Source organism: Carettochelys insculpta, chromosome 1 (genome assembly GCF_033958435.1).
Source record: "Carettochelys insculpta isolate YL-2023 chromosome 1, ASM3395843v1, whole genome shotgun sequence".
NCBI lineage: Eukaryota > Metazoa > Chordata > Testudines > Carettochelyidae > Carettochelys > Carettochelys insculpta.
This window is the reverse complement of record NC_134137.1, coordinates 231,835,575-231,845,458: the sequence shown is the minus strand read 5'-3', so window position 1 is coordinate 231,845,458 and position 9,884 is coordinate 231,835,575. Positions and strand designations below refer to the sequence as shown.

General features: G+C 48.6%; 1 protein-coding gene across 1 annotated transcript; it reads left to right on the top strand.

Moving 5' to 3' along the window:
• Nucleotides 1-758: 758 nt before the first annotated feature.
• LOC142007087 (complement C1r subcomponent-like) lies at nucleotides 759-9,884 on the top strand. Its single transcript, XM_074983622.1, has 5 exons — nucleotides 759-936; nucleotides 1,101-1,293; nucleotides 6,802-6,942; nucleotides 8,643-8,717; nucleotides 8,996-9,884. The coding sequence occupies exons 1-5, from the start codon at nucleotides 841-843 to the stop codon at nucleotides 9,802-9,804; spliced, it is 1,314 nt and encodes a 437-aa protein (XP_074839723.1). The 5' UTR covers nucleotides 759-840; the 3' UTR covers nucleotides 9,805-9,884.

Sequence of the window (9,884 nt, the reverse complement as noted above, 5' to 3'; positions counted from 1 at the left end):
GAAACCTCCTGTTGGAAGAGGTGCAGGAGGGAGTGAGATTGGATCTGGAGGAGCGAAATGGCCCCAGACCCGAGAACCCCCAGAACAGGATGGGAGGGGGCAGCTAACCCACCCAGATCTCCAGCGCACACCCAGGAGGGAAGGAGAGGTTAACAGCCAGCCAGCGCACAACTCCCCTTCCCCGAGTCCTCCTCAGGAAGGGGTCACAGGAGAGGGGCGCAGACATGGCTGGGGTCACTCCCACCACGCTGAGAACCTTTGGACCCTGAACTGCTGAGCTGGGCTAAGTCCTGTTCTGACAAACAAAAGCCGAGCCAGGGGATCCAAGGCCAGGGGGAGGGATCCCTCGGAGCCCATAAAGCCAGAGCTTTTGCTGTTCCTTCCTCTGGTTCCAGGAGACCCGGCTCTGTGGCTGGTGGGTAACAAACAGCCAGAGCCCCAGAGCTTACGCCTAGTCCCCCTCAAAATGGCCTCCTGGTCTGAGAGAGTCAAATCCTTGGCTAGTGCTAGGTGCCAGCTTGTACCTGACTGGCTCTTGGGTCTCTTCCATGTCTGCTGGGGCTCTCTGACACATGTTCAGTAGTTTGTGTACCCAGAGGTCTATCGCACCATGCGTGAGCCTCCCAAGAATTCTCTGCTGGTTGCAGATGGCCCAGATCTGGGGCTAGCATCACTGAACCCCTCCCCCATGCACACTGTGTTCACAGGCTGGCCCTGCTCCTCCTTTGGGGGTGTCTCCTCTTTGGAGTGCTCAGATCCAGCCCCACCCCGGAGAAGCTTTTACAGGAGATCACATCCCCCAATTACCCCCAGCCGTACCCCAAAAACTACAACAGCACCATGGACATTACAGTCCCAGCGGGGTTTGTGGTGAAGCTGAACTTCTGGCAATTTGACCTGGAGCCGTCAGCATCCTGCCTGAAAGACTATGTCAAGGTGCGTGCAGCAGAGACCTGGGGTGCACTGGGGAAGGGAGTTAGCTCTGAACCTCAGAGCAGAGGAGAGAGAAGTGGGAGATTCACAGACCAGGCAACGGTGACACACAGAACAGGTTAACTTCTCAAGTTCCATGATTTCCCCTCCCCCTTTCTCTTTGACAGATCACAGCAGACAGCAAAGAACTAGGACGGTTCTGTGGCCAGCGAGGCTCAGCCACAGGCAACCACCCGGGAAGCAGGGAGTTTGTGTCCAAAGGGAACCAGATGAAGCTGGTGTTCCACTCAGACAGCTCCAATGAAGAGAACGGCACCATCACCCCCTACAAGGGCTTCCTGGCCTATTACCAACCTGTGGGTGAGTATGACAGCACTATGTCCCACAGGAGAACACAGAGGAATCCTCAGCCCCATCCCCAGCACGCAGAGGCCTCAGGGCAGTTGCAATCCTGCAGCACCGCCCATACAGCACTTTCAATTGCGTTTAACTGTTTCTTCCCCTTCCCCTTTCCCGGCACCCCTCTTCCCTGCGGAGCTGGGTGAGTGTGCCCATGGCAATGCCACTGAGGAAGATGAGGGGCCTCTGTGCCGCAGCTCTGCCATGTAACTCGTGGAAAGAAATTTTGCAAAGCAACTTTTGGAAAACAGAGAAAGCAAGATAAGGAGTTGGTGTTTTCACCCCTTATTCTTACTCATGTGCTTTCAAATGGAAAATTATGTAGCAACGTGACTCCCCTTCCCCAGCTGCTGTTCACAGACATGTCAACTATGAACCCCTTCTGTAACTTTATTCTGAGCATCTGGAATCCCCACACCATGCACACAATCCCCTGAACTCCAAATGGAATTATTAAACTTGCTTTGTGAAGTCTGTTAACTCTAAACTGCATAATTATGTTACTGTGAGCTTTGAATCAGCTTATAGTAATATTTCTACATAAGGCACTAGAATTTGTATTTCTCCATGACTAGGGTTGCCAGATACCCTACACAAAAGTACTGGACACAAGCAGCCAGAGGATGTGGGGGCGTGGGTGTAAAAAAATTATTTTCTTAATTACTTTCAAATTGGTTCATTTGATGAGTTATAAAATCAGTTAATTATATGGATAAATACACTTTAACCGGAAAATAATATTGCAATCGATTTACAGACAATATTGAAAACATGTAGGTATTATTGAAAAGAAATTAACTTTATCTGTATTTAAGCTTTATTTGAACAAAATTACATAACATTCACAATATTCCATCCAATTCAGCATTGTAAAACAATCCAATTCTTTACCAGATCACAACAGAAAACATGTAAAATAATTATTGACTTTAAAAAACAACAGAACTTATGGATAACCAAAAAAGCAGATAATCTATTAAAGCTACACCTAGTAAGACAAAAATAAAAAAGCAAAGACATATAAAAAAACCCACAATGACAAACACAATTTTATGTCAGCTTATGTGCCTGAGAAAAACACAAAAACATGTTTTCTTATGTAACTACATTTAGATCAATATAACATGTACTAGGAAAATATTATAGTGAGGCCTCCAGAAATTAGTGAGTGCCACAATAAAAAAAATGACTGTAATATAAAATATTTAAAAATTGAAAATTGAACAATAATAAAATGAATTGGATGTGGTTTACGGTGTACCAGATTTGCCATATTTCAAACTGGATTGTGCAGCTTTTATGTCTTTTATTTTTCAAAAACACCACTTTTACTGCAAAACAACTGTTCAGAACGTTGAAGAAAGTGCAAAGTTCGATTTGTACTGATTCCACACACAATCTGTTTCTCTAATTGGTTCATTACACTAAAAATTCTTTCTACAGCCTCATTCGAGACAGGAATCGATGTACAGTACTGAAAAAATTTCAACAAATTTGGAGCTGATTCGTTACTGAAGCAATGCTTCCATTTATCTAGGGTCACTGTGCCCTGAAGGGAAAGAAATACTACATCCAAAGCATGAACTTCATCAAAAAGAGAATTAGAAGGAAGTTTCTCTTTTCCAAGGTGATAACATACAAATTCCCATAACTTCAATGAATAATGAAGATCTATTTTGATTTCCCAGGTTTAAAACACTCAAAGCAATATATATGGAATTATCAAAAGGAAACCACTCCTCTAGGTAACTGAGGGCTCTCGTGTGCACATTCAGTGCTTCTTTTGTAAATTTATCCATTAAGTGGACTGGTAAATAATTTTTGCACAATGCAATTGTTACTTTCATGCCAAAAAATTTCTCAGCAATTTTTTTCTGCAAAGAATTGCCGAAGTTTTCCATGATTAAATATATATCACAAGAAAGTGTAGACTGATTTTTCAGTTTGACCAGTGTCTTCGAATGATGACATGAAAAAGTGGGTGAAATAAAGGTAAAGCTCTGAAACTGTTCACTGTTCATCGCTTGCCATTTTGTCTTCCTCATCAGAAAATAGTATTCCATATTGCAATATGACAATCATCAGAGCCAAGTGAAAGAAAATAAGCTTTGGATGGCTGCCAGTTCAGTAACAATCACACGACTGCATTAAACAAACTAAGCCACCCAGTCGGAACATGCATGATGACTTCGTGGAACTCAGACTTGCAAAATTCAAAGAAGCATTTCAACTCTTCTCGTTTTTCAGCTGAATTAGAAAATTCTGCAAACAGTTTTAAGACTAAGGTTTCGATGTCAAAGGACAAAACCTTCAAAGCATTTTTTCTGCAGTTGTGTAAAATGTGATTATTGCAATGAGCTGCAATAGTATTTTCATTCTCTTGTGCTAAATTTACATAACTTGAATTATTAACATCGTAGTTAACTGAAACATTGTCTGCTCCATATGGTGATACACTTGTCAATGTTCGTCTTTTCTCACTCAGCACACAACACAGTTGATCTTTAATTGATTGGGAATCTTCAAATGAATTTTCATAAAAATATAAACTTTTGAAACAAAGTCATCAAGGGGTGAAATACTGTACAGCAACAGGAAATAATTTTCAGTTTGCTTTGTTGGCTGCATCGGTAGCAATGGAAAAGGGAATGCCATTCTTCAAATCATTTAAAAGCAATTTGATTGAGAAAAGAAATAAGAGATTATTGGCAATAGCAAGAGCTTTTGTGAGTCCAGCTGTCATTGTCTTGACAATTTCAGAGTCTTCAGTTATTTGGTTCATCCCTTTGATGCTGCAGTCTTGAGCAAGAAAAGAAATGTGATGCTTTACTCCACGATACATGTGTGTCAGTTCAGCAACAGTTACTTTTTCACTCTGTGAATTGTCTTTGATGATGAAGAAGGAACTGATTCTCTGAGAAGAAGCAGCAGCTTGCACAGTTTTCAATATTTCTGAGAGTTAGCCTGTTGTGTTAATGATTTAATGCAATCGTATGCTACCATGAAGGCTGTATTGCACATTTTCCATCCGACTGTAGTTTTAGTTTTGCCATTATGGTCCACAACAACCCAAGTAAATTTAGTTTCCCAGTTTAAATTATACTGGCAAATTTCTCTCTTTCTAGTTTTGGGCGTTGTTGCGCATCAAGTTGGAGGTGTATTTTCATGAAAATTCTGATCTTCAGGGGATGGAACGGGTGAGCAGCCAGCTCCTCCCCCAGCAGGGATGGGAACGGGCCAGCGAGGGATTCCCAAGACTTGATGCAGAGCGACAGAGGCTGAGAGCAGTGAGTTATAAGTTACGTGAGAGATTCACAAGCTCGCCCTCTGCACGTGCTAAGAGGTGGCCTTCGGTTCCACCACACCCACTATTTCACCCCATCGCCGGATTGCCCGCCGCCCAGTCACAGAGCCCGGCAGAATAGGGGCAGGGACAAGGCAGCCGGCGACCAATCAGAGTTGTCTTGAGAGGCCGTGAAGAGAAACGCATCCCACCCACGCCAATACTCCCACGCGGGGGGGTGGGGGCACTCAGGGGAGCCTCGCCGCCAATCACCAAAGGAAGCACGTGGTGAAGACGCCCAACACCAGTCCCAGAAGAGGGAGGGACAAGACCGTGAGCTTTCCCCCTGAGTCTGACGCAGCACTGACAGCGGGGCGGGGCAATGTATGGTGAGGCCAATCATAGAGCTGTGCATTTTCAGAAAGGCCCCACCCCTCCACTGGCGGAGACCTTCAGCGTAGGAATCCCGCGAGATACGCGAGCGTTGCGTTCCATGCAGTCCTCTCGTACCTTGAATTTCGCACAAGTCGGGGAGGACTTGAGGATGGGTTGGAGTCCGGGGGAGGAGGGGGGTTAAGCCTGGGGTGGGTTAGGGCTGCATTGGGGTGGGAGGGTGCAGTTCAGCCAGGGCGTGAAGAGGGAGCCCTGTGTGCGGGTTTGAGCCGGAGTCCCACAAGCCCGCACAAACTGGGGCGCGTGGAGGAGCCAGGTGCGGGAGCGACTGAAAGGGGGTGCAGCGGGGTGGGGTGCTTGTGGGTGGTTGTAGCCCCCTTATGCTAAGCCAGCAACACAGCAGGGAAGTGAGGTGGGGCTGCACAGAGGTTGGGTGGGGTCCGGCTCTGTGGGGGTGAGAGGGGAGCCCCAGCTGGGGGAGGTGAGCCGGGGCCAAGGGGCAAGGGAAGTTGGGGGTTTGAGCCGGTGAGGGATTTAACAGGAGTGAACAGGGGTGGCTGTCAAGTGGCACCACTCTTGGAAGCAGGGGGATGGTGGATGGGGAGGGATAGCCCACCGGGCTGCCCGCAGCTGTGGGAAGCAAGGCAAGGGGAGACTCCAGCAACTTTACTTTGTGTGAAACTGGTGTTAAAGCGAGTTTCGTGCAACGCAAAGCCGCATGAAGTGAAGGATTACTGTAAAATTAAAATACTGAGCATTTATGTGTCTGGTATTCCTTGAGTTTTTTTTAACAAGCCAGAGAGCCCAAATGTTGGACTGTTCAGTTCCATACTGGACACCTGGCAACCCTGTCCAGGACAGACTGATCAGTAAATGGAAAGGTTTATTCAGTTGACCTGAAGTTGTTAGTAATTATGTGAAATGTGACCATCACTTGCTGCAGCACTGAACAGCAATAAAAATGATCCTCTTCTTAAAGGTATTTGAAAGGAGACAGAAAGCAGCAAACCAATAGAAATTGTCCTGCATACACACAAGGGTGATCCCAGCTACTTTCTTTCTTACCCAGTTTGCAATGTGGTTTAGCTATAAGAACACAGAGTATGTTTCTTTCTAGTCGATGCACAGGCAGGGCTTGACTTTCCAGCCCCAGATGGTTGTACATACGCAGGCACACCTGACAGCACCACTCCCACCTTTAACCAGGCCTTGAACCCACCAGTCTTGTGAGAGTCAGGCCCAGTGTTTGTGAAGAAGAACATGGCTCGATACCTAACTGCAAGTACCCTGTTTGCCTTTTGAGGATTCACATTGCGTCCAACCCTCCCCAAAATCATTACACTCAGGTACCACACAGCCAGCATGCTTTCCACTGTACTGGGCAATATTTTTATATAAAATCTTTTTTAGTATTGAAATAGCATTTCCACCCCAAAAGCTACTGCAGCTCTCAGTTCGGAAGGTGTTCTTATTTTGAGAGGGGGGCGGATTTGCAACATTTTTACGACTTTGGTAACAATAGTTATTGAACTGTGTAACCCTTTCTGATGAAGAGGCTGATCATGTGTCACTAGATTTTAAAAAGAGGTCAGATTTTGTGTGCCTTTTTTTCCATTTCCCAAGCAGCTCTAGGCTCTGCCAAGTGTGAACTGTGCCTACACCCCTCCAGGGAGCTCACGAACAGACCCATCCTCCCCTCTCATCATGGGCTCCAGCTGAGTCCAGCAAGATTTTCTTTGCTGCAATGAGCATTGTGGCTCCCCCTTGACTTCTTTCCTTGTTCTCTTTTCTAGTTGTGAACTGTGGTGACCCCAAAAATCTGACCAATGGGGCCTTCAGTTATGTCAAGGAACACAGGAACAACAACTACCAATCAGTGATCACCTACCGGTGTAACGAGCCTTATTACAGCATGGAAACCAACAGAGGGAACGGTGAGTCTTTCCCCCTGCGGGAACAGCCATAGAAATCTGAGGTGGGAAGATCCCCGTAACAAGGGTGGTTTGTCTGCTTTAATGGATGTAGAGTCTAGGTGCGGGTCAGGCCCTCTTCCGTGACATGGATCCTTCGGGACACAGGGTTTCAAAGTAGTTAAAGAACTAGGAGTGGCCAAGGCAGATACAGCAGAAAGGAAGTATCTCCCAGAGAATAGGGTTTGGGGAAAACACAGACGACTAGTTCTTCAAGGGCCTGCCTGGGATCAGAAAAACTTCTCACACAGAGTGGGGGCAGGGATCCCTTCTCTCCCAGCCGGTCAGGATGAACCCTGGGAAAGAGGCCGCGTATTTTCATCCTCTTCTCTCCTAACGGGGACTACTGAGCTTTCCTCCTGGGGGCTGGAAGAAGTGAATTGAGAAAGGGCCAGCTGCGGAAGCTGCCTTAAGGCTGCTGCTGCTGGGCAGAATTAGTGCAGTTCTGGAAGGAAGGGGTGAAACCTGGGAATGTGAGGTGAGTAATCCGGCTTTGAGTCTGTAATGCCAGGAGTCTGGCCACAGGAAACTGGACTGTGCACAGGCCCTGGGGGAGACTGAGGGACTCCTGACCTTTGAAGGGAGGGGGCCTGTCTGAACTGCTGCACTGGCTGCTGGCAGAACTTGGGGAGTGAGGGGTTAAAGAGTTTCATACTGTGTTCAAACTCAGCACCTGAGCCCCACATGGGGGGAAATGAGAATCTTGGTGTAAGAACTGGGAGTAGGGGGTAAATCTTTGCTAGAAACCTCCCACTTTCCTGTCCCACGACACCTATCACTGTGCTCTGGGAATGGGGCCCTGCCTCCCTGCAAGACAACTCCCCAGGCTCATAATCCAGGTGCAAGGTACTTGAGCTCTTTTGCCTTGGCCTGGTCCCAGCCGATTCCCACCTACCACCCTCCAATAAACCTCGTCAGAAGCTTGAAACCCTCAGACCTGCCGAGATCCCGATTTTCCCTCTCCCCTCCCGAGCTCTCTGTCTATGCCTGGTCCAGGCCAGGGGGATTTAGCTCTGCACCTCTCTCACAACTCAGTCGCATACTATGTGGCATCAAGGAACCCTAGTTGTACACAAACAGGATGGAGATGTCAGATAAACCAGTTCCGTCCACCAGCATCTGACCAGTCAGCTACTCGCGCCAGCCCCCAACCAGCCAGCCACATCCGCCAACCCCGACCAACCAGCTACACCCTTCAACGCACGACGAATCAGCAACAGCCACCAGCAGCAACAAACCAGCTACATCTCCCAGTCCCCAACAAAGCAGCACAAGCACCAGACTCATCTCTGTTTGTTTTCTGGAGTCACACCCTCAGCTCTCTTCAGCACTCAAATTATTCCATCAGTGGATGACCTCACTTCCAATGAGCAAGTGACTGCCCCTCAATCCCTCCAGTCCCCTGTACATGTCTGTGGTTCTCTGAGCTCCTCCAGCTTGTCACCATCTCCCTGGATGGAGAGGGTCAGAGAGGTCAGAGAGGGACGGCTCCCTCCAGGCTGATCTGTGATACCCCCGATACTGAGGGACTCACAGCTGAGCAGAACATGTCCAGTGTGGGTGCTCCAGTGCCTAGAGAAGGGAATTATCTCCCTGGTCCCCCAGTGCCTGTGGGTCGCTCCATGCAGCCCTGGGTTTCATTATCTTCTTCTCCTTTCCCTCAGGTACATACACCTGCTCCGCTCAGGGCACCTGGGTGGACCAAGATGGCCAGGAGAACATCCCAGTGTGTTTGCCAGGTAAGCAGAGATCACCCCACAGTTCTGCCCTCACCTACATCCCTTACGGGGCAGCGCTGAGTGAGGGGCACAAGCAGAGAGCAAGCGAGAGATGAAGAAGTGGAGCTGACAGTGATGGGAGATGGTGTGGGGGTGGGGGGGCAGTGCAGGAGACAGGCGAAATCCAGATGGAAAGGCCAGTGTGAGCGCAGGGAAGTGGGGTTGACAGGTACAGGGAGAAGAGGGGCAGCAGGAGAAGAGAGCTTGTAACAGCCTGTTTGGTTCCTGTCCCTCCCCAGTGTGTGGGAAGCCAGACAAGCCCATCACTCGAACCCAGCGGATCATCGGTGGCAGCATCGCACCACCAGGCAGCTTCCCGTGGCAAGCAAAGATACGCATCCATGGGCTTGGGGGAGGGGCGCTGCTGGGTGACCGCTGGATCCTGACAGCTGCCCACATCATCTACCCCAAACAAATCAGCTCAACTCAGAGGAAGAGCCCTGATGAGGTGCCTGAGGAAGCTGAGGTGTTCCTTGGGCACACAAAGGTGGATGAAATCCACAAGCTGGGTAACCGCCCCATCCGCAGGGTGTTTGTACATCCCACCTACGACCCTGATGATGAGACCAACTTTGATGGGGATATTGCACTGATCGAGCTGCGGGATCCAGTGCCCCTGGGCCCCAACCTGCTGCCTGTCTGCCTCCCAGACGTCAGCAACAGCACTTTCTATGCCAGCCGGTACATGGGCTACGTGAGCAGCTTTGGGGTGGAGAAGAACTTTCTCGCAAACAACCTGAAGTACGTCTCACTGCCAGTGGGGAACCAGGCAGCCTGCAAGAAATGGCTGCAGGGAAAGGCGGTAAGTAGGAAGCCCCTGGTGTTCTCTGAGAATATGTTCTGTGCTGGCTCACCCACTGGGGGGAAAGATACCTGCCAGGGCGACGCTGGGAGTGTCTTCACTGTGCAGGACCCAGAGAGCGAGCGCTGGATAGCCACCGGGATCACCTCCTGGGGCCTGGCCTGTGGCAAGAGCTTCGGCTTCTACACCAAGATCATCAACTACCTGGACTGGATCAACCAGACTATAGTGACAGCAGGTCTCTGAATACCATTATCCTATTGGCTGAAGCTTCAGTGTTGTCACGCAGGCTTCCGAAGACCAACACATCATTGGCTGATATATTG

Bases quoted from the DNA above. Each gene is read 5' to 3' on its own strand.
- LOC142007087 (XM_074983622.1), top strand. From the start codon at position 841: ATGGACATTACAGTCCCAGCGGGGTTTGTGGTGAAGCTGAACTTCTGG. The intron at 1,294-6,801 runs GTGAGTATGACA...TCTCTTTTCTAG, and splicing joins GGCCTATTACCAACCTGTGG to TTGTGAACTGTGGTGACCCC. The intron at 8,718-8,995 runs GTAAGCAGAGAT...GTCCCTCCCCAG, and splicing joins CATCCCAGTGTGTTTGCCAG to TGTGTGGGAAGCCAGACAAG.